General features: G+C 35.4%; 1 protein-coding gene and 1 pseudogene across 1 annotated transcript; both read left to right on the forward strand.

The window, feature by feature from the left end:
• The first annotated feature begins 4,230 nt into the window (after positions 1-4,230).
• On the forward strand, positions 4,231-5,792 carry LOC148926841 (uncharacterized). The gene is made up of 3 exons (XM_089059267.1): positions 4,231-4,490; positions 4,575-5,412; positions 5,679-5,792. The coding sequence occupies exons 1-3, from the start codon at positions 4,231-4,233 to the stop codon at positions 5,790-5,792; spliced, it is 1,212 nt and encodes a 403-aa protein (XP_088915393.1).
• Positions 5,793-15,625: 9,833 nt separating this feature from the next.
• LOC148926842 (RNA polymerase II C-terminal domain phosphatase-like 4) lies at positions 15,626-18,600 on the forward strand (annotated as a pseudogene).
• The last annotated feature ends 6,361 nt before the right edge of the window (positions 18,601-24,961 follow it).

Raw genomic sequence — 24,961 nt, forward strand, 5'->3', positions numbered from 1 at the left:
AATAACTTTGTGACAATATACTCCTGTGGACTATTCTATGAGTATTAATTGTTTTTACATGAAATCATACTATTACCTGTTCTTGTAAAAAAACAAAAAAAAAAAAAATAAAATTATCTGTTCTTTTAAAAAAACAAAAAATTAAAATAGGTGGATTTGGAAGCTTCTCTATAAAGACTTATCAAAGGCAGGTTTCGATCCTGGGACCTGTGGGTTATGGGCCCACCACGCTTCCGCTGCGCCACTCTGATTGATATTATAGGTAAGATTTAATTTTTATATATTAGATGTCTAGGACATTATTTAACTTCGATTGAATAAATATATCATAAAAATATCAAAGATATACATCACGAGAAGTAGATTTTCTAAAGTTTCAAAATGCAGAAATATAGTTATAAAACGAAAATGCATTATATTGTCTCAAACTCTCAATATCTATATATATATAAAAGTGGAATACCAGCCAATCCATTTTCCCGCCCACTTTCATGAAATGTTGATAAGCATATTATAAAATTGTATTAGCATATAATATACAATATTAATATATGATTGATTTGATATAGATAATAATGAATGTCAATTAGTCAAATTGTGTTCTTTTGACCATTGGGTAAAAATGAGATCAAGTGGTCTCTCTCTCAATTTATTTTATTGACCAATAAAATTATGCCATTTGTTACAATCTCACAGGTCAATAAATATTTTATTTATTATTCAAATATCTTTTGTATATTAAATGAAATATATAAAAAAGTTATACCAAAATTCGTATTTTTTCATCCTCTACAAATTGAGATCACATTTGCTATGGTTCTATTCACAAAAAAAATCTCTATTTCTCCATACATGTAATCTTTCTTCAATTTTATTATTTCATTATATTAACATACGATGGATATGAATATATATGACATAAAGAGTTGTCAAATCAATCAAATCGTACTAATATATATGTAATTAAAACAATAAACACTAAAAACAATCTCACAGGTCAATAAATATTTTATTTATTATTCAAATATCTTTTATATATTAAATGAAATATATAAAAAAAGTTATTCCAAAATTCATATTTTTTCATCCTCTACAAATTGAGATCACATTTGCTATAGTTCTATTCACAAAAAAAATCTCTATTTCTCTATATATGTAATCTTTCTTCAATTTTATTATTTCATTAGTATATAATATACTATATTAACATATTGATATGAATATATATGACCTGAAGAGTTGTCAAATCAGTCAAATCACACTTATATATATTCAATTAAAACAATTAAAACACAACACATTATTTTTTAAATTTAGTTAGATTCACAAAATATGTTTTATATTTATGAATCTAACAAAATGTGTCACGTATATATTTATGAATCTATATTTTGTTCGTTTTGTTTATGGATCTAACTAAATTTTAAAGTAGCATTAGTATAAATTTATAAATGAAAAAAATATCCAATAGTAAAAGTAAACCTATTAAACAAAATAAAGATACATAGAAAACTTGCGCTGTTCCTTTCTTGAAAATATACGTGGTATATAATTTGTGTATTTATTTAGATGATTTATAGTACTCCATTAGTATTTTGTTTAACATTCTATCATTGCAGCAATAGTTTATCATAAAGAAACATGGGGTCATAATAAAGGGAAGTCAGAGTAGTCAAATCTCATTGATTGAGGCTCTCAAGCTACAAGGTAAAGACAAATAATTAGTATTATGTTATTACCCGATGAATAAAATAAAAATTCTTTTAATTGTTATCCTCTTAAATCTGATAAATAATACTGGTGACATTTCAAAACCTATCAGATAAAATTCTAATTCAGAAATTATGGTGACTCCTCATTTTCTATAAATACAAGTTCAAAGAACTAAATTCAGTTTGCTCACCATACACTGCTGCTAATCCTATTTAGTAAGTTTTTCTCTTTCTTTATGAATGTTCAAAGTATCATTTCTTTTTTGCATTTGTTATGTATTTATTTTGTTATTAATTGTTGTTACATTGTTAGAGTATTACAAATGGAATTAGAGATGTAACAATTTTTTCCTATCTCAGCTACGTATCTTCCTCTTTGCTTGCCATCAAAGTGAGTTGTAGTGTTACAAAAATTACTGCACCAGAAAAGGAAAAAAAAGTGAATTGCATAAAAAACAAACAGAATATATTGATTATATTTGTTACTTTGATATAGGTATTTACATAAGAATGAAAAAATTAACAAAGTCTACAAGAATAAATCCACGAAGCGAAAACTCAACAGGTCAGTTTTCATATTTTTTATTATAGCACATGCAATTATGAAAAATTTTGAACATCAAATTAAAAGTTGGAAATAAAAAACCGTATGAAATCTAAAAAATAAAAATATAAGTAATTAGCTGCAGATCTATCTAAATCTGCAATTTTGAACATCAAAATATGAGTTTGAAATAAAAAATCATAAGTCAAAATAGGAAGAAAAGAGAAACGATCTTTCGGCGTGAATGGAGACGGCGCCGTGCGGCTTTGGCGGACGGTAGTGGATGCGGTCGTTATGTAGAGAACAAGGGAGAGGGAAAAGTAGGCGGTAGCTTAATAAAGGGGAAAACATGGCGGCGGCCTAACCAACAAATGCATATCGCGGAGGCAGCTAACGGAGGAGAAGCAGGGAGATCCGGATGGAATGAGAGGCAGATGAGAGTTGAACCCTGGAGAAAAGACGGAGGCGCCGGCGGCAATTGGCGGCGCCGGACAAGCAGCGGCGGTTGCATGGTGCAGAGAGTGGACGCAGTGGCGGTTTCTTTGTAATATTCATCTTCTCATCTAGATTTAGGTAATAATGAAGATGAATATGACTTGGAGGTATATATACTTGGGCTCTTCTCTTTCTTTTGGACTTGAATTTAACTTAATTGGGCTGTGGGATATACTAAAGGTCCAATTTCGAATTAAATCTCCTTATTTAATTTAGTGAATGAGGCCATATAATTGAGTTGGTATAGAAAGGATGTTTTAGTGATCTGTACTTATTTAATCTCATTTAATTTAAATAATCTTCTATTTTTCTAAAAGCATTCTTCACTTATTGGGCTTTATTGTTTTATTTGTTTGCCACTTCAGAGATGTAATATTTTTTAATAGTGAGTATTTGTTTGTCGTTGTGTTTCTTTATACGACACTGTGCATGTTTTACTATTTTTTTAAAAAATAGTACTCATTCTTTTGGAGATGCAAAATACTTATGTAATTAGCTCATAGATGCAACTTTTTTGTAGATGAGCCATGTGCAAAGATTCGTCGGTCAAGCTTTAATTATCATACAAACTTCACAAAGGTTTCTTCGTCCACAGATGGTTTATCGAAATCTAGCTCATCATCTATGATAGGTATAAAGCTAAATATTTAAATAGTCTTTTTACGTCATTGTGCATGATTTATAATTTTATTTAATTTCAAATAGCATTACTCATTTTTTGTAATTAGCTCATGAATATAACTATTTTGTAGATGAGTCATGTGCAAATATTCGTGGGTCAAGCTTCAATTATAATACAAACTTTACAAAGGTTTCTTCGTCCATGGATGGTTTGTCGAAATCTTGCTCATCATCTATGATCGGTAAAAAGCTAAACATTTAAATAGCGTCTATTTCATTCAAAATTTAACCTATAAATAAATATTGTTTTGGCTTATTATATTTCTACTATATACTGATTTATTGAAATAAATATGTTTGACATATTTTTTATAGGTCATGAAATTGGTGGTATTGATTGTTTAGTGAAACTTAATAATTGTAATAAAGATGCATATAATTCATCATCTTTGGTTGAAATAGTTGATAATATATCAAATTGGGCCACTACTGAATGTAAGCATTTTATGTTATTTATATATTATTTGTTATTGGTTATATATTAAATTCATAATAAAATATTAATCTGTACTAACAGTAAATCTAATTTTATGAAAATTTTGTTGTGTTTTTAAATAATTAAAATTTATACACATACATGCACAGAATTTTCATCTTGGTTATTGTTTTAATTTTGTAGAATATTGGGACATCGGTGATGCTTCGTATACGTGTTCACATTGTGGTCCACTTTTTTGGTATGAAGAACGACTTGGAAAACCAAAAAAATTCAAACTTCCAAAGTATTCAGTGTGTTGTATTCAAGGTAAAATTCAAATTCCTAAGATGTCGTCTATTCCAATAAGTTTGGATAACTTAATGTATTCCGGAGATGAGAAGAGCAAACACTTTTTGAAAAATATTCGTTCTTACAATGCCATGTTTGGATTTACATCCATGGGAGGCAAGATTGATAACAGTTTGAATAATGGAAAATCTCCTCCAACTTTTCGTTTGCTTGGACAAAATTATCATCTTATTGGCAGTTTAATGCCGTTGGATGGTGAAAAACCAAAGTTTGCCCAACTATATATTTACGATACTGATAATGAGGTTAATAATAGAGTGGAGTCAGTAAGGTATGTTTTTCTCCTATTGTTGTTGTAATAAAATGTTCGTTTTATTTGAGCTTTTATAATTATTATATTTCTTTTTATGTGAAGGAACGACGTGAATGAGCTTCATGTGGAAATTGTTGTTGATATTCAGAAGATGTTAGATAAAAATAATGTTTTAGTGAAATCTTTTCGAATGGCTAAGCAGATGATTGTCGAAAGTAACCATCGGAATGTCAATTTAAGATTGATTGGAAAACGAGGTAAAGATGGAAGAACCTATAATTTACCCTCTGTATCTGAAGTTGTTGCCTTAATAGTTGGGGACTTTGATGAAGCTTTGGGTAACAGGGACATTATTGTTCTAACACAAACTGGTGAACTGCAGCGCATTGATGAATTACATCCCTCTTATCTAGGTTTACAATATCCACTTCTATTCCCTTATGGTGAGGATGGTCATAGAGAAGATATTGGTTTTGCAACTTCTAATAGTTCTCGCTCATATGGTAGAAAGAAAATTAGTCCGAGGGAATATTTCTCTTTTCGTTTGCATGAAAGAGAAGATGAGCCTGCCACTATTTTGTACTCTCGGAGACTATTCCAACAATTTGTGGTTGATGCATACACAATGATTGAAGCTGGACGATTGAGGTTTGTTCGAACTCATCAAAAGCAATTGAGGGTTGATATGTATAAAGGTTTGGTAGATGCTGTATTTAGAGGAGAGACTGATCCTTCTACACATGGTAAGCGGATTATTTTACCTTCGACCTTTGTTGGAGGTGCGCGGTATATGATTCAAAATTATCAAGATGCTATGGCTATATGTGGTTGGTTTGGTTATCCAAATCTTTTTATTACATTTACCTGCAATCCAAAGTGGCCGGAGATTGTAAGATTTGTTGATATTAGAGGATTGAAGTCGACTGATCGACCTGATATTGTTTGTCGAGTCTTCAAAGTTAAATTGGACGGTTTTATAAGAGATATTCGAAAAAAAAAAATATTTTGGAATGTCCAAGCAGGTTTGTTTCTACTAATTTTCAATTATTTGGATTTTTCGGTTATACTGTGTGTGTACGAGGTTGTAAAACTGAGTAAATTTTTCAAAAGCATCAGATTTTGATTTTAGAAAATAAACCCAAGTTGTACGCGTACAATCATCAATAAATAACAGGATATACTTAAATCCATAACTGCCCAAAACAGGGGCCGGACCCCAGACATCAGAGTGTATCGGGGGAAAAAGAAGTGTTCACACAAGAGTTATTAAGCTTAAATGAGTGTCTGTGGCTTTTTGCCAAAAAGCATGTGTCGCAATGAAAGGAAAACTGAGTATTAGAAAAGCTGGGAAAAAGCAAGAATAGATATCCTATGAAGGGTGTCCTAACCGGCGATGCCCAGAGCCAACCCTGTGATTCATTGGATCCGTGAGTCAGCATTGCAATACCGGGTTGGGCCACCTTATCCACATAGTACAACCCTTCTTGTTCAGTGCCACGCCCAACTGTTGAGCTCGTCTTGAGATCCTGCAAGACACAGAAATTCGGTTGCATTAGTAGGCTGCACTGTAACTCCTTAGTAACATGGCTAACAGATAATAATTTGTTTGCCATTGGTGGAACATATAAGCAGTTTGAAATCTTCATCGACGGAGAAATTTTGATTGTGCCTGCTCCTTCGACTGGAATTAAGTGTCCGTTTGCTGTTTGGACAAATTTCTTTTGAGGAGTAAAAACATTAGTAAAATCAGAGATATCAAAAGACATAGTATCAGTGACACCACAGTCAAATATCCACTCACTGTCCTTTCCTCGTGTCTCAGACGAACCAATAAGAGCTAGGGCCTGAAATTGATTTTTGCAAACAATACCAGGGGCGAAACCCAATATTGGGTTTTCTAGAGTCTTTTTTGTATTTTTGGCAAAAGAGTGAGGCCGTTTTGGAAAATATGAACCGATATGGGGTGTATTTTGGGATTTAGCAACGTTTATAGGTGGTTTTTGGTATTTATGTGAGGCTGGGGCATTAAGTGAAGTGGGCGGAGATTTTGGGGTATAGTTTGAAAAAACATGAAAGTCAGGGTATTAATTCCCAAATTTTCATTACCTTCTTCGTGAAGGGGTTGGCAGCGGAAGCGTTCACATAAATTGATTACATAATAATCATGATCTATTTAGCGTATTATTTAGACAAATTCTATTCGCGCAATTATCACATGTATCATGCTCATAACTCAAATAAATCATGCTTTAAATTAATTAAAACCTAAAACATGCTTTTCTACGGTTTAGCTATTTTACCTTGATGATTCTCCAAATAATCGAAGATATCTAGCGTCTTCTCCACGTGAAGATCTTCAGTACTAAACCAAAGATCTTATGTCTGGTTCCCGGACTGTAATCTGATTTCAGGGTGGGCTGATCTCACCAGTATACTAGGACTTAAATAAAGAAGACGGAAAACCTTCCCACGGAGGAGAGAAAATCGCCCCTTTTCTATGTAGAGAGGGGGACGAAATTTTTGGAAGAAAACAAATGTGTTTTCTGTCTCCTTTATTCTCCTATTTATATTAAGTCACATATTGGACCCAAACAAGAATCTATGGAAGGTTTTGGATATAGGCTTCTCCAATTAGCTTTTTACTAATTAAATTAAACCCAATTTAATATAAGCTTATAATTGGAATATTATGAGCAGCCACTATAGAAGTAATATTGTACTCCCCATCCAAATCTGAAATTATAAGTACTCCAGGTTTCCATTGCTCGATATTTATTTTCCTCGCTTAAGATAGAAACATCCATTAATTAATTATTGTCTGCTATGAACTTAATTAATTAATATCTTATTAATTCCAAGAGTGAACTCAGCAAGAAATTCTTATTTATTATTCATAGAGTAATCAAACTCCAACTAGCTAGGTTTCGAATAATAAAACCTTATTTCAAGCTCCTCTTGAGGATGTTATCAAACGAGACTCACCTCGCGCACGATTCAACATAATAGCAATCCTAGCACCGCTAGATATTAATCACCACTACCCAATATACCAGGCTTATTGGGTTGCGAAAAACCCGCACCATTTAGTAAGTCAAAGTAGTGCATAATCAATACCGTATGCTCAATGCTAACGTACATTGATTAAGAAATAATAATTTACAAGACCTCGTCTTTCAGTAGATAGCATAAAGACGTGTCTCGCTGTTACATCCAATTAAGTGCTATATCACACCAACGTCATCTTATTTCAGTAAGGCTTAGAAATAATCGGACTGACAATGCAACCTTTCACGATAGGTAGTCTAAGCCTACCTAGGTTGTGAAATTCTTCTTTTTCTTTGTTCAAAACTGACCATGTTACCTTAACGTAAACGACGACCACAACCGGTCTACTAAAACAAAGACTTAGACTTTGTTAAGTTACTTATACATTTAAATATGTACTCCCTCCGTCCCGCTTAAGATGACACGTTTTCCTTTTTAGTTTGTCCTAACTAAGATGACACATTTCCTTTTTTGGGAAACTTTCTCTCTCCAATTAATACACTCAACCACTTTTTCTCACCCCTATTAAAATATTCACCTTTCTTTCTCTCTCTATACTTCCACCCACCTTTTCTCTCTCCAATTAAACACATTAACCAATTACTCCTAAAACCCCGTGCTGGCTAAGGAATGTGTCATCTTAGCCGGGACGGAGGGAGTAATAAACATCAATTAAATGTAAAACATAACAACATTATGACAAAAATAATCTGTTTATTCCTTTGGAAAATAAAATAAGAGTTTTAACAGTATTCAATCACTCGAAAGGTGATTTCTAGTATACAAACTCTAACACTTCGTTCCAAACCCTGGCCGCTGAGGCTCTCGCCGTTTCCTCACTTTTCCGGTCTGCTCCATCACTGTGTTCTCTGCTGGAGTTGTTTGCTGGTTTCCCGGTATCGGCGAATCGGTCAGCCACTGCAACCGCGACCCGTCCATTGTTCCGAGTCGCCGATTTTGCTGCTCTTGCCTTTTTCATATCGTCCCACCAATCTGGGTATCCAACAAGGAGAAAACATCCATCTTTCGTTTGTTTCCGACCACCACAATGTGAGCACGTTAATTTGCTCTTTTCCTCATCCTGTCGTCGGTTCCACGGGCGATTGGCGGTGTTCGGTGGCTGACTGCGACGGCTGCGTTCAATGGCTGAGAGACCGGAGCCAATTCCGTGTCCTGCCTCCTTCGCAAGGCTACCTCCAGTTCCAAGTGTCTGGTCGTTGTTCGATTCTCTTCGAACTATCACGTACGCAACACGTACGGTCGGTAAGGGATCCTGCCTTACTATATCCTTTTTTACGGCCTCGTATTTGTCGTCCAAGGCCGTGATGAACTGGTATAACCTCTGTTTCTAGACTATCTTGTTGTATTTCTCAATCGCCGATGCTGCTTCCCCATCCATGGGTTTTGGCTCCCGTCGGTCAATGAGATCCATAGGCCTTGCAGTTTATTCCATAGTGCCTTTAACGACATTCCATCCTATTTGATAATAGGATCGTTACATTCCTGGCCCAGACCATCATCATCAGACATGTACCCCTCACCAGATCCCTCACCATGCTCATCAGTACCTTCACTACCTTCCTGATCCTCATCCTCCTCACTACCTTCCCGATCCTCATCCTCCTCTTCACTTGAAGAACTTGTAGTAACACCATCTTCCATTCTTGCCGCCTCTTGTGTTAACTGACTCATAGGCATCTCTCGCCCCTCAGCATCATCAATTACAACACCCCCAACCTGAACTACATAAACATCCACGACTCCATAACAGACTCCTAACTTTGCCATGTCAATTGCGGACTGGTTGTCAAACAACCGCACCAATCCATTCTCCAAGCTCATCCTTGGCCGCAGGTAGAAGTATTCCAAACCAGTGACATCTTGCATTTATCAATGTATTCACACTCACCATCAACCTCCAGTTTTGACCACTTGTCCATATCGCATTTATGAATGTATTCACGCTCACCATTTACATATTGCTTTCCACCCCCTTCCCATGTCTCCATGACACCATTGTATAGGATCCTTGTAGTGAATGTCCCATCTGTAAGCAAAGGTGTCTATCATAAGTAAACAATAAAAAAAATAACAAAGTGGTCCAACATTTATACAAAATAAACCCATTAGTCCAACACATATCCAGACAAAAAAAATTCTCCCTGTCGTCTGGTTTCCCTACAACCAGACCATCCAGTTATTTTCCCCACCACCCAACAACACATAAAACACACCATTTAATGCAGATAAAACAAAACACCACATAAGACCCAAAAAACACATTTCCCCAATCCTACCGACACTACCAACTCAATTCAATGTATATTCGTGTTAGGGTTGGTATACTGAAAAGTATGTTTCGAGCAAGTTCGTGAGAATAGAATCTTGCTTTTGTATACAAAAACTCTACAATCCACTTTTAACCCGATTCAGTATTATTCAAGCAGTTTCGTACGAATAGAATCAGTATATTATTACATTGTGTTTGCTTCTGCATTTATAAGATGTTTTATAAACATTTAAACGTATAAGAAGCAAACAAAGTCTAAGTCTTTTGCTTAGTCTGCTTAGTAGACCGATTGGCGTCGTCCACTTTAAGGTAACACGGTCAGATCTATGCAATGCTTTGCAAAAGAAAAAGAAGAATTTCACAACCTAGATAGGCTTTGGCTACCTATCGTGAAAGATTGCAATGTCAGTCCGCATATTTCTAAGCCTTACTGAAATATGATGACATTGGTGTGGTATAGCATTGAAAGGATCTAACAGCAAGACGTGTCTTTATGCTATCTACTGAAAGACTAGGTCTTGATAAAATACTATTTCTTAATCTACATATGTTAGCATTGAGCATATGGTATTGATTATGCACTACTTTGACTTATCAAATGGTGCGTGTTTTTCGCAACCCAATAATCCTGATATATTGGGTAGTGGTGATTAATATCTAGCGGTGCTAGGATTGCTATTATGTTGAATCGTGCGCGAGGTGAGTCTCGTTTGATAATGTCCTCAAGAGGAGCTCGGACAAGGTTTTATTATTCAGAAAACTGGCCAGTTGGAGTTTTATTACTCTATGAATAATAAATAAGTGTTTCTTGCTATGTCCACTATTGGAGTTAATAAGATATTAATTAATTAAGTCCATAGCAGATATTAATTAATTAATGGACATTTATATCTTAAGCGTGGGAAATAAATAATACAAACAACGGAAAGCCGAATTACTTGTGATTTCGGATTTGGATGGGGAGGTCAATATTACTTGACTGCTCGTAATATTCCAATTAAGCTTGTATTAAATTGTGGGTTCAATTTAATTGGTAAAAAGCTAATTGGGGTGAGCCCATATCCAAAATCTTCCATAGATTTCTGTCTGGGCCCAAAAGGAACTTAATATAAATAGGAGAATAAAGGAGACAAAAATACACATTATTATTTCTTAAAAATCACGTCACTCCCAAAAATAGAGAGGGAACGATTTTGTCACATCCCAACCCTTATGACTTACGCACTTACTATAATTAAATTCAAAATTTTAAAAGAAATAATCCACACGTCAAATACAAAAACACATATATTTTATAATTTCAAAAACTAACATTTATCAAGCACATATTTAAAAACATTCTAAAAACATTTTAAACAGTAGTGGGACCCTCTCACCACTCTTTATACTATATATTTATCTATATGCAAAAATGATGAGGAGGAGAAGGTTGCCAAAAATGCGTCAGCCGCCGACCCTGATAACATGTGGAGTTCCTATGACCCACGTCAATAAAAAACGTCACTGATATCTTATTCCTGAAAAATATTAGTGGTTTATATGAGCCACAACTCAGTGTATATAAATCTTAGCTTTAATTCCACAGCCCAAACAATCAATTATATTCTTTAACCAATATATATAATAAATAATCAACAAAATAAAAAATAATTCCATACACATATGCACATGCCACTTTGTTCGTTTTATTATTCTGTGATAGTTCAAGCCCGGTATCTGCCCGGGATTTCCAATATGCCAATATGATTTGACCCGAATGTCCCACTATGATTTGACCCGTAGGTCTCAATATGATTTGACCCGAAGGTCCCACTATGATTGACCCGAAGTTCCCAATATGTCCACTATGATTTCAGATCCAAGACATGACTATCACAAATCCTCTTTAATCAAATGATTCAGTTAATTCCAATACCATATGCAAAACATATCTATTGCACCAATTATATATCCATATCATCACCATTCACAACATATCATATCAGAATCACATTATATAATTCACTTATACCTTACTTAAACATGGAGCAATTAATCACATAACATATATAAAATTTAAAGTGTGATTTATACACGCCTGATTATGATATTTTATTTTTACCTCAAACTTCCTTACCTTATGAGATTTTATTTTCGCCTCAACTTCCTTTTCACTTCATAATCCTTGATTAAATCTCAGTGAATGCTCGACGACATATTTCTTGAGTTTATTTGTTACTAATGCTATAGAGCGTCTAAATAATATTTGAATGGATGAATGAGTATATTCTCTAAGAAAAACTCAACTATCGTCTCTTTATACACACAAATGATAATGCAATATATAAAATTTATAGTAGCTTAAATGAATCACACATATAGGCTTGCTTAGCTATTGAGTAATTATGCACGTGTAAACATATACGTCATTCAAATACATATGACATACTAATATTTAATTTTAGTAAACTATTGCATATTAAAATAATGATAACTAGTGTATACATGTATTTTATTCGATACTTATACGTATAATATATTCCTAATATTTATATTCTTGACAAATATGAAGCTAAGTATTATCAATATTATTATCTCATCTATAATACTCCCTCCGTCCCGTTTTAGCAGTCCCATTGACTTTTCTGTCATCTTTTTGTAAAAATGATAAAAAATAGTTAAAGGGGAGAAATGATAAATTAAGAGAGAAAATAATATAGAGAAGAGTCTTATCTACATTATTGTCTCTCTTATCTTACCATTTCTCCACTTTAACTATTTTTTATCATTTTTATAAAAAGAGGGCAGAAAAGTCAATGGGACTGCTAAAGCGGGACAGAGGAAGTATCACAAATCAAGTCTATATATATTTAAATACATTAATTCCCCTAATTTATCAAATACTATCTTTTTATGTACTTAATTAATATGTCTAATGATTGTATAAATATTCAATAAAATATATAAAAATATATGTGCTTCGGGTCATGGATGTCACAGATCTTTTCTATTATTCTCCTCCGTGAGAATTTCAGCTCCTCCTCCGTGAGGAATTTTCTGTCTTCTTTATTTAAGTCCTAGTATCCCGGTGAGATCAGCCCACACTGATATCGAAATACAGTTCGGGAACCAGAGAGAAGATTTGTGGTCTAGTAATCAAGATCATCATCGTGGAGAAGACGCGAGCAATCGACGATTCTTTGGAAAATCAAAATCGGTAACCATAAACCGTAGAAATCATGTTTTAGGATTTATTTTCTTTGAGCATGAATTATTTGCATTCTAGCACGCAATTATCAGTTTAACATGTGAATTGATTAATCGCATAATCGGTCAAATAGATACTTATCTATTTGACCTCCTCGAAATGGATTTCAAGAGAGTGGATCTGTAATTTCAACTAGAAGTGGCGGCCTCGAAGAGTTGTTCATCGGCCTCGATGAAGAAGCAACATCCTTCTCATTCGGAGGAAGTAGCGGCTTATGAGAAACCAAGCGGTCGCGTCTCATCTTCGTCCTCCTCTCATATTCGGGGCCATCGGCGTCAATCGGAGGTTGTCGGTCACCCTTGGAAGCATTAGGGTTTGACTTTGACCCATCGTTACCAGAATGTAGCTCCACTTCGACTTCAGCGACGGAGCTAGGGTTCGATGACGCCAACCCACCTTCGGGACTAGGGTTAGCCACCGACGGACCAGGACCCTTCTCGCCCTTCTTGCCTTCATTCTCAGGTGGCTCGACTTCAGGTGGGTTCGGCGAAACCCAACTCATGGTTGGACGCCAGTATATCGCTCAGGATCGCCAGAATTTAGGGCTTGGAGTGTGAGTTGGAGTTTATCGCTCAGAATCGCCGGACGACACTTTGCCTTCTTCTTTTTGTAAATGAGAGTTGAAGAGTCGTACTCATTATATTCTATAAATGTAAAATAAATGGTATTTTGAAATAAAATAATTAAATGGTAATGTTTTATAGAAAATTGGTAATTTTTGCTTTAATCAGTCAAACTTTTGCTAATTAACGGTTGACTTCCGCATTTTAACGGAGCCGTCCAAAAAGGACCTAACCGAGAGCGATTTTCGTATGTTATGGACCCGAAAATCTGAATATGAATGTAATGGACAAAATTCGTAATTTGGCTATATGTTGTGGGCCAAAAAGGAGTTGTACTCTTTACTTTATAGTCCATATATAAATAGTTCATATATATTTTTTCGTCCGTCTCACCAAACACTACACAATTTTAACTATTTTTTTCCCCTCATCTCTTACTTTATAAGTTACGCATTAAAACATATGTGAATCCTTAATGACATATTTCTAGTGACGGATGAAGTATTTAATTATGGATTGTCGATTGTCTATAAATTTAATTTGTCAATCAAGCGTGCATATTTTTTCGTGCAAAGATATCCAGAAATTTAAATGCATTATATGTTTCATGCATGCAATTTGAGAACTTGATTAATTCAAATATACTGTATATGATATCATTAATCATCAAATGGAAGCATAGTTGTTAATTAAACTTTATAATATAATAATTTACAACTAATTTAAATATATTTTATTCATTGATTATTTGATCACACCTCTATCTATAGATCTATATAAGGGCGGGATTGTCGATTGTTTATAAATGTAATCTGTCAATCAAGTCCACATACTTTTTTGTAGAAAGATATCTGAAAATTTAAAAGTATTAAATGTTCTATAAATGCAATTTGAGAACTTGAACGAATTCAAATATATATGATATCAATAATCATTAAATGGAGGAAAATTGTTGATTAAATTTTTTTAAAGTAATAAGCCACACCTAATTTAAATTAAGCATAAAGAAGATTTGACGGAGTATAATCTAAATCTATTTAAACTCCAATCAGTCTAAATCACCTTAGACTATTGTCGGAAATCCACAAACTCCAACCAGTCTTCACCGTCTTTATTCACGATCTTGTTGACTCTCAATTCCAAAGGTGAGCAAACATAAAAATAAATACAGGTTTGTGTTTATTACACGACCTTTAAATTTCTATCAATTTAGCTATAACATATGTATGTCTATTTACTATAAAAAAATCAATTTGGCTACACCAATCGTATGTCTATTTGTTATAAAAAAAACAAGGTTTGTGTTTAAATTGAATCTTTGGGTTGGAGAGAATAAATCTTTTTATTGTTCCCACTTTTCTATATTGCATTGTTGACTGTTGTTCATAATGATTGTACATAAGATAAGACTACCATTTGATAACAATTAAAAAATTAGTGTTTCCTTGGTTTTCAGCTTGTCAAGACGTTTCTTTTTAATACATTATTTTAAGATTACGTGAAAAGAAGAAATTATAAATTAAAGAAAATAACATAAGAAAGAGAAAGTAAATAGGTAATAGTATTATTTTTTTTAAAGTAACAAGGGAGTACTTATTTGAGTTTTAAGGGGTTCAAATTTCTATTCTACGGTATAACATGTTTTATTACTACTATTTATGTTCATGTTTGATTGTTTATTACATCCTACATCGATTTGCGATATGCGATAATGAGAGGTTGAGTTTGAAAAAAATAAAATTCTTCAATTTTTTGTAAGGGTCGACGGACATTTGTTGTTAAGATTTAAAAATTTAATTTAATAATTCCTTAGGTTTTCACATAATTTGTACTCCTTATCCAAATATGACTCGTCATCTTTTTTATAGAAATTAATATAATAGAGAAAATAAATGAATATTAAATGAGATTGATATGTGGCATGATTTATAAAATTTTAAATAAAGCCAAAAGCTAAGATGTTTGATGTAATTTATTATTTGTATAAATTGATTAACTGGAAAGACAGATGAGTGAGAAGTGTGCAGAGGTTCTTGATGCGGAGGTGGATGCTTCTCATCAATTGGACCTCGAGAGGTGGGGTCTACTTTCATTTCTTCTGTACTATACGTTATTCCTAGGGGTGGGTCGATATATCGTATCGAAAATGTTGTATCGTGTATCGTATCAAAAATATCGATATGAAATAATTTCATATCGTTATCGTTTCGAAAGTTTCGATATATCGAATTTTGATATATCGAACTTTCGATATAAAAAAAATTCATATCGTTATCGTATCGATATTTCGATATATCGTATCGAAATTCGATATATCGTTAAATATCGATATATATCAAAAAATTCGATGTATATCGAAAATAAAATATCGATATATCGAAATTTTCGATATATATCGTATTTTCGATATGAAACGATATATCGCGATATAAGGAAATTCATATCGTTATCGTATCGAAAACTTACGATACGATATCATATCGTATCGAAAATTACGATATATTGAAAATTCGATAATTTTTTTATATTTTTCAATACGATACGAGCGATGTATCATTTTTCGGTATTTTTCCCCAGCCCTAGTTATTCCAATAGTGATTGGAGTAAGGATTTTAATTTGATACGAGATATAAAATAAAAAAAATTGAAATTGGTATACGAGAGATAAATATTTTTAAAAAATGAAATCGTGTAATTCACATAATTAATACGAATTTTAATACACAATTGGTATAGTAAAAGACATAGAAAGAAAAAGTTATTGGAGTATTTAATTAGGAAAATAAGACCCACCTTATTAGAGAGAAAATCTTCTTTAGATAGAATTGGTCTATTTTTAAGGGATATATCAAAATAGCAAATGTGATTTATTTTTAAGGGACGGATGAAGTACAATTTTTGGGATGCATGGAAAATTTGATTGTCAATACTTAATACCAATTTTGTTGCATTTTGATAGAGTTAAACGTAACATTGAAGAAGTTGAAGATATACTCAGACTTAGAGAAAGAGGAAATATGTTCACATCCTGGTTTTGTTAATGAATTATGCATCAGATGTGGGCTACATGTTCAAGACGATTCTGCCATTCCACTTAAATACATTCACAAGGTTTTTTCTCTCTAACATTCTTTTTTATATATTTCACAGAATAATAAAATGATTTTCCAATACAGAGATTAAGGATTGCTAAAGATGAAATGGTCCGATTACGTGATAAAAGTTTCAAGGATTTGGTTTGTCACAAGAAAAAACTTTATTTGGTCCTTGATTTAGATCACACGCTGTTACATTCGATAAGGTTAACCGATATTAAAGAGGAAGAAAAGTACTTAATAGATTCTCCGCCAGGTAAAGTTTGGAATTTTATCCTATACGATACTATTATTTGTTCCTATTTTGACTAAGTACATAATTTTTGAAATATAAAAAGTGCGAAAAAATTTAGCATGAAAGAAATTGGTTAGTAAAAGTAAAATTAGAAAATGAATAAGGACCGTCTCATAATAAAACGCATAATGGGGATGGGGGAGTCCTATTTCATTGACTCAACGCTTTGTGATAATTAGATACGTTGAAGAGCAGTCTGTTCAAACTGGACAAGATTCAAATGATTACTAAATTAAGGCCATTTGTGCACACTTTCTTGGAAGAAGCTAGTAAACTATTTGAGATGTGTATATATACCTTGGGTTCACGTGACTACGCTTTGGAAATGGCAAAACTACTTGATCCTAAAAAAAGTACTTCCATTCGAGAATAATTTCACGACATGATTGCATTTCCAAGAATCAAAAGAGTCTAGATATTATTTTTGGCCGAGAAAGCACAGTCCTCATCGTTGATGACAAAGAAGGGGTGAGTATGTAGTTCAATTTTAATATCGGAACCATCTTGTTCGTTCAGTTCATGTTGATTAATTAATCGATTTCCTTTTTTTAGGTATGGGAAAATAATATGGGAAATTTGATATTGATCGAACGATATTATTTTTTTACCTCAACATTTGGTGATAGACACTGTCTAAAAAAAATCGATGAAAGTGAGGTGGCTCTTGCCTCTGTTTTAAAGGTGCTCCAACGAGTTCACACTTTGTTCTTTGACAAGGTATTGTCTCTACACTCTCCATAGATAGTAGTGTTAAATAAAGTTGGATGTGATTGGGTAAATTAGCAGAAAAACAACTAAGTCTTGCTCAATTGTCATATACCCAAAAAATCAGGCTTTCTACATGTTTTCATTTCTGTTGTATAGTTTGTTTTTGCATAATTTTTCTACTAGGGGGCCCAAAGATAAACTTATACAACATAAATGAACATGTACAAAGTCTGAAGATAAACTTATAAAACAAGAAAATTTGGTAAAAATTATACATAAAAAATGATGACATCATATTTTTTGTTATGGGACAATTTAGAAAATTGTCTTAGTTATAATTTGAAGACGGTTTCTTTTTTTGGCAATGTGCCAAAGTTATTTATCTCTATTTGTTTATCTTTTTATTCTGCTATAGGTACACAAGGATAATATAGAGGGTCGAGATGTGAGGAAGGTAAATCATTAATTAGCTCTACATTTTAGTAGTAGTAGTATTTTACAAGCAAACATAAGAACCAAAATGGGCTCATATGAGTTGAAGTATGGTTATTCCAGAATTCACAAAGTTTTAATTTCACCTTTTGAGATTGACTTTGAGATGATTTATCTTGGCAGATACTAAAAAAAACTCCAAAGAAACTTTTGAAGGACTGCAATATTTTAATCAGAGTAACTAGGGGTGGCAAAACAATTATCTTGTTTAGAAGAGTTGCTTCCAAAATAGTTATCCAGTTTATAAGATCTAAGAAGCAATGCAATAGTGCTATCTTTTGTAACCTCAAACGAGCTAATGATAAGAAGCCCAAGGAGGATGTAAATCATGTATCAACCCCATGTGATCATAATTCTGGTGCAACTATGGAAGGATATTGGAAGAGATATTAGAAGAAGATGCTATTGAGACCACTAAAAGTGTTGGATAAAGGGCTCTTATATCTAACTGCATTTCATTGTGTTACTTAATAATCCTTGTATTTCCATATCTACATCTAATGTGTGATCCTTCATCATCAATGAATAAAGTACTAGTACTATAATTTGTAACCCAACTTAACAATCATGTTATGTTATCCCATCCCATCCACACTATAATTTGTTAATTTTCTATTGAATCTGTAATTAAAAACATGGGAACTAGAATTATGAGGCATTTTTGTGGTCTACCATATTATATAGTTATTCTGAGTCGGCGAAACAGAAGGCTTTCTTCCACCACTCTCGCAACTTCTTCTCCCTCATCTTCTTCTTGATCCACTCTTCATTACTGCTCATAGCAGTCTCTACACTCCTCTCCTCCGACCCCTCCTTCTTCTTGATCCACTTCTTACCCTCCATCAACTCAGTATTGGATCCAGTAGAGGAGCCGGAGCCGGCGCAGGTGGTAGACATTTTTGATCAATCAAAAAGAAATGATGAGTCTTTAACCTTGTTATACATACTATTTTTGAGAAAAGTGATTAGGTGTATCACAGGGCTTTAAAAAAAGAAATAAAGAAAGCAGCAATAAAAAACCTTAATCTAAATTCATAATGTATTAATTGGAGAAAAGTGATTAGTCGTGGTTGGTCTTTAAATGTTGCGTCCTCGTACGGTCACAACTTTTGGTTGAAGTGATATGCATAGAATTTAATAATTATTTGATGGTGTGCTAGAATCAAAATTTATGGTTCGTATTATTAATTACTACCTTTTTCAAAACAAAATCAACTATGTATAGCTATTTGAATGGGTGCGAAACTTTACCTTCTCACTCCTAAATCAACTCATGTCAAAAGAAGATGATCTATCATCTATGTATAATTACTATGTAGGCTTGTAGTTAATATTGGATTATATGATTGTAATAATTTTAAACGAGATCTTATACAAATACAGCTCATTAACTTGGCAATTGGGTTTCATTTTTCCATACCACAAAATAACGTCAATGCACCTATTACATTAATATTACCAATATTAGGTTGGCTCACTGCATACGAAACTACACTCTATTTCCCTCCTTCCATTTTCAAGTGGTGTCCCTCCTTTCACCACCAAAAAGGTGATACTACTACGTTTTATGTTTAAGTTCAAACACACCCTCAAAGGAAGTATAAAAAGAATTACCAAATATTTAATCACTTTACTTCAATGCTAAATAGTAATGATAGCCCATGTGGTGGAGAAAAAAAATCCCAAACACACACTAACAGGTAGTATAAAAAAATTTACCAAATTTTAAATTACTTTACTTCAAATGCTAAATACTAGAAGCTGAAAGCCCATGTGATGGAGAAAAAAAATTCCCAAACACACCCTAAAAGGTGGTATAAAAAATTACTACTTCAATGCGGAGTAAAAATTGATAGCCCATGTGGTAGAGAAAAAATTCCCTAAGTCATGATGTGACGGAGAGTTAATAAATGTTTCAAATCCACGGCACTATTTTTGTTAGGACTTAGGAAAGAGGAAAGTCGGTGAATTAAGAGCATCCGCAATGGTCGGCTAGCGATCGGCTAGCCGATTCGTCGCGCTAGCCGATCGGCTAGCCGAACCATTGCAATCGGCGAGCGGATCGGCGTGGGCTGACCGATCGCTCATCGCTGGCCGAAGCGCTAGCCGATCGGCTAGCCGCCATTGTAGAGGCCCGATCGGCCAGCGCCGATTTTCAATTTTTTTTTTTTTTTTTAAATCATATATAAACGCGATTTTCGTTTCATTTTCATTTGCACCACTTGTTTTAACGAGTTTTCTCTCTCTCTAACTTTCTGTACAAGAGCATCATCGAGCGATGGATCACAACAACGAGTCCAGTCCGGCGACGAGCGGATCTCAGACTCCCACAGTACCCGTGGGATCTGGATGGGGGCAGATGGGCCCGGGGTTTAACATCCCTTGGAATCAGATGATGGGGATGATGGCGGGTGCGCCGGGGGGGCGATGGGGGGGAACCAGGGGGGAATGCCGTGGGGGATGCCGGGCGGCGGGCAGTCAGCGCCCGGGTGGGGGGTATGCCCCAGATGCAGCAGCAGATGATGCTGCAGCAGATGATGGGGATGATGTGGCAGGGGGGGATGCCGCACGGTATGCATCCCGGGATGCCGAGGGGTCACCGGGAGGGGACGCGGTATATCGGCCCTCGCTTGATTTTTTGACGGCTTCGTCTCACACGTCGACCCCGGTGGAGACGCAGTTCTCTGGCGATGACCTTCTATCATTGCATGATATGGGGATCGATCTCGGGGACGATGATACTCCCGTTCCAGCGACGCCGGCCGCGGCGAAGAAGAAGACGAGGGGGAAGGGGAAGGGCAAGGCGGTCGGCGAGTCATCGCAGCCCGCTGCCACTGGCCGGAGGAAGTGGACGGAGGATGAGTACGCCGGGGTGGCCAAGGGGTGGTTGGAGGTGTGCGACGATCCACTTGTTGCGAACAACCAGCGGGTCGTCAACATGTGGACGAAGATCAGAGCTGCCTATAAGAGCCACTGCCCGCACGGGAAGGACTTCAGCAACGAGGAGGTCCGGAAGGGGTGGGAGCGCACCAGGGCCGCGGTGGGCCGTTTTGCAAATTTGTACGCCAACGCCCTCCGTCAGCTCAGAAGTGGGCAGACTGAGGACGACGCCCGGAGGATCGACGCGAGTCAGTTCCCCTTGGAGGGGAAGTATAAGGAGTTCACCTTCTGGGAGTGCTTCTTGTTGTTGAAGGACTTCGAGAAGTTCCGGGCGGGGTGCGACGCTGGGTGGCCGAAGAAGCAGCGACTTAACTATAGCGGCGACTACAGCGGCAGCAGCGGCGGATCCCACGACCTCCCCCCGGATGCTGAGGAGTTTCCATCCCCTCCTTCATTTACTGGTCGCCTCCACCCGGTTGGACAGAAGCGGGCGCAGCGGGCTGCGAGGGGCGGATCCCCCCTATCGCCCCGCGAGGTCCAGTCCTCCGCCCTCCCAGCCGCCCCACTCGAGTACACTCTCCATTCGCGTAACCAAACGCGGGCTCAGATGTTACAGGTCTTCCGAGAGTGGAAGAACACCACTGACCCCACGGAGAAGAGGTTTCTTTACGAGATGCTCGAGAGCATGCGTGCTGATTTAGAGATCGCGAGGTCACGGCTGGGGGGTTCCGACGTGGGCTCAGATACCACGGGTGGCGGCAGCGGCGGCGGCGGCGGCGACGACGAGGACGACGGCGACGGCGATGAGGAGTAGAGAGTGGCGGGGCTCGTGTGTTGAAGCCCTTTTTTTTAAAAAAAAAATCATGTACTTTTTTTTAAAAATCTTTGTACTTTTTTTTTAATGGAATGGATTCTTTTTCCCGTATATGTGTCGTAAATTTAATTCCGTATATCGCAATTTTAATTCCGTAAATGTAGTATATTTTGAATTGTTTTTATTGCGGCGGGCCTATGGCTGACCTAAATCTGACGTGGCAGGTGGTTTTTTTAGTGTTGCTGACGTGGCAGGGGAGAAAATGATTGGCCTATGGCTGACCTAAGCACCATTGCGGATGCTCTAACATCTGGTGGTAGTATAAATCAATTTTAAATAAGAAATTGATATGCTAATTGTGAACGTGACGTGACGGAGAGAATAATTTTTGGTTTCAAATCCGGAAAGATGGAAGCAGGTGAATTAATTAACATCTTGCATCCTATCAGGCTGTACCATAAATTACTAATTCTCACTCCTAAATCAAGTTTTAAAAAGAGAACGATATGCTAATTAATTTTGTGCTGCATGTATTACTCCATCAATTACTAATTAACACTCGTAAATAATTTCAATCAGTGAACAATTTGACATGCAAAAAATGTGACCATATATTAATCTTTAAATCAAACCAGAATCAGTCACACTTGCGTAGTAAGTCTCTATTTACATACTACTGGGAAGAAATTAAAACTTAAAGCTATATATAAATATAATAGTGGAGTAGAATGTTTAAATCTGGAATATAGTAGGAGTACTAAAAGGAAGGAGGAGTCAGTCTTTGATTTTGAGGCAATCCACGCTCAGCCATTTTCCCAGCTTCTTCATCTTCTTCTCGCTTTTCTGCAACTCGACTGGCTGAGGGAGTCGTCGACATTGCTGGACTTTCAGAGGGATATTTTTCAGGGATAAATTTCAGAGTGATCGATAGGGAGTACTTTTCTAAAGAATCGACATCAGTTATATAGGTGGAAATTTGCTATATATGTTTTATTGCTTTTAATTTGTCAGTAGTCACCAAAGAATGAAATTAAACTATTTTTTAGTCTATGAGTAATTAAACATATTGTTAAAAGCGTAAAATTCTAACTCACTAGGTAAATTTATACTACATCAATAATTCCTTATATATAACTAAGCCCAGAAGCCAATAAGTTATGATTACCACATCATTATCTTATAGTAATGACAAGAGTCTCATCTTCACTACTTGTTTATAATATTTTGAAAAGTAGTAATCCTAATATTAACATCGGTCGACACATGTGTATGATGATTAAGAAAAAAGCTATAGATTCGTACTCCATTTTGTGTAAAATGAAGCATAAGTACAATATAATGTCTATGATAACTAACAATTCCCAGCTGTGAAATCTTCATTTTGTTGGTATTATAAGATTGATTTGAAGATTATATATATGAACTTGGCCATTTTATTTCGTCACCTTTGATTCCACTGTTAGTCAAGCTTTAAAGGTAGACCATTAGTGTACCATTTTAATGTTCATATAGTATATCAAATCTGAACCCGTCCCATACTATTCACATTTTTCTTTTTTTGGTCGTCTCAAACTAATTTAGATTATTTATATTTTAATTAAGTAAAAATAAGGTATTTAAATAAGATATTCAAATTAATTAAATGTTCCCTTATTACACTTAATATACTACTAATTTAATTACACAAATTATTCAATCTTTAATTTACGATGAAAAAAAGTGTGAGTATCATGAGACAGAGGGAGTAATACTTTAATATAGACTATATGTCACGCCCGCATTTTCTAAGGATAGAAAACACGGTTGATCGCGACTAGGGATAGTTAAAGAAGCGGGAAAGAAAGGGGAAAACAACGAAACTCGACCATAGCTCAAAATAAATGGAATAGCTCGAATAAAATCAGAGTATTATCTCAACAATCAACAATTCCAAATGAAACTATGTTAACAATACACGAACTCAAAAGAAACAACATCCAGCGGAAGCATTCGAGAGAAGAATAATATTATGTATGAAGACATAATATATTTGGAACATTTAAAAGCAAACACAAATCTTCACCAGCTTTGCTCAACACCCACCGCACTCGTCACAGCTCAACCTGCACATTTTTAAAAAGAAATGCAGGGCTGAGTACTTGATGCACTCAGTGGACTCATGCCGAAAACATTTTATAAAAAGTATTTATCATGCCACCATTGAGTGACCTTGGGTTTTAAGTTTAAAAAAAATACCCAAGACACTAAAATCATTTCCATCGTAAAATTTGACTGCAGTCATTTTCCCATAGATGTCTACCATATCTGATCCATTGATGACAAGGAATGTGGCCACTATCTAAGTCACTAGACCGGCCGACCCAAAAGACAGCTCACGATCCCCATTGGTGTACACTAGCCTGAGAAGGGACTCACTCCCTAGTCAGACCCGAATTCGATTATCCATATATGGCAAAAGCCACAGCAGATAGGTTCCATAGATAAAACAAAACACGGCATGACAAATATTCACATCATTTTCACATAAAAATATACTTAGGGCATTGCCCTTATATAAAAAGAAAGCCCAGCTCGTTCTCTTAAAATCTCAACTCGTCTTTCCGTTCCGTTCTCGAAAAGAGTGCATGATGTCACCCATTGATTTAGTGTACTCCGGCCCAATCTTCATTTAATTAATTTGGCCCATACCAAGTACTCCAGTCCATCTCCTTTATTAAAAGAGTAGGCCCAAAAGTCTAAATTAATTCATTAGCCCCAAATATTTGAATAAAACAAGGTCCAATCCTAAGTCTTCCTCACCTTACCTTTTACGTGAACTCCCCAAAATGGGATTTGAACTTCACAAAATCAGAACTCTTCTCAGTCTTTCCACGCCATTAATTCTAACTCTTCTTCTCACCACTGCCTTCACTTCGCGGCCTCGCTGCTGTCCGATCTACCGTCATCACCAAGCAGTCGCGATCCGCCATTCGCCCACCGCCATGGTCACCGTCACCCCGGAAACCATCGCCTCTCTGCCGCAAATGTCTTTGCCCGCTCGCTGTTCAGCAGCCTCGCTGC

The sequence above is a fragment of the Salvia hispanica genome, chromosome 5 (genome assembly GCF_029641045.1).
Source record: "Salvia hispanica isolate PSC_SH4W2 chromosome 5, Shi_PSC_v1, whole genome shotgun sequence".
In the NCBI taxonomy this organism is placed as follows: Eukaryota; Viridiplantae; Streptophyta; class Magnoliopsida; order Lamiales; family Lamiaceae; genus Salvia; species Salvia hispanica.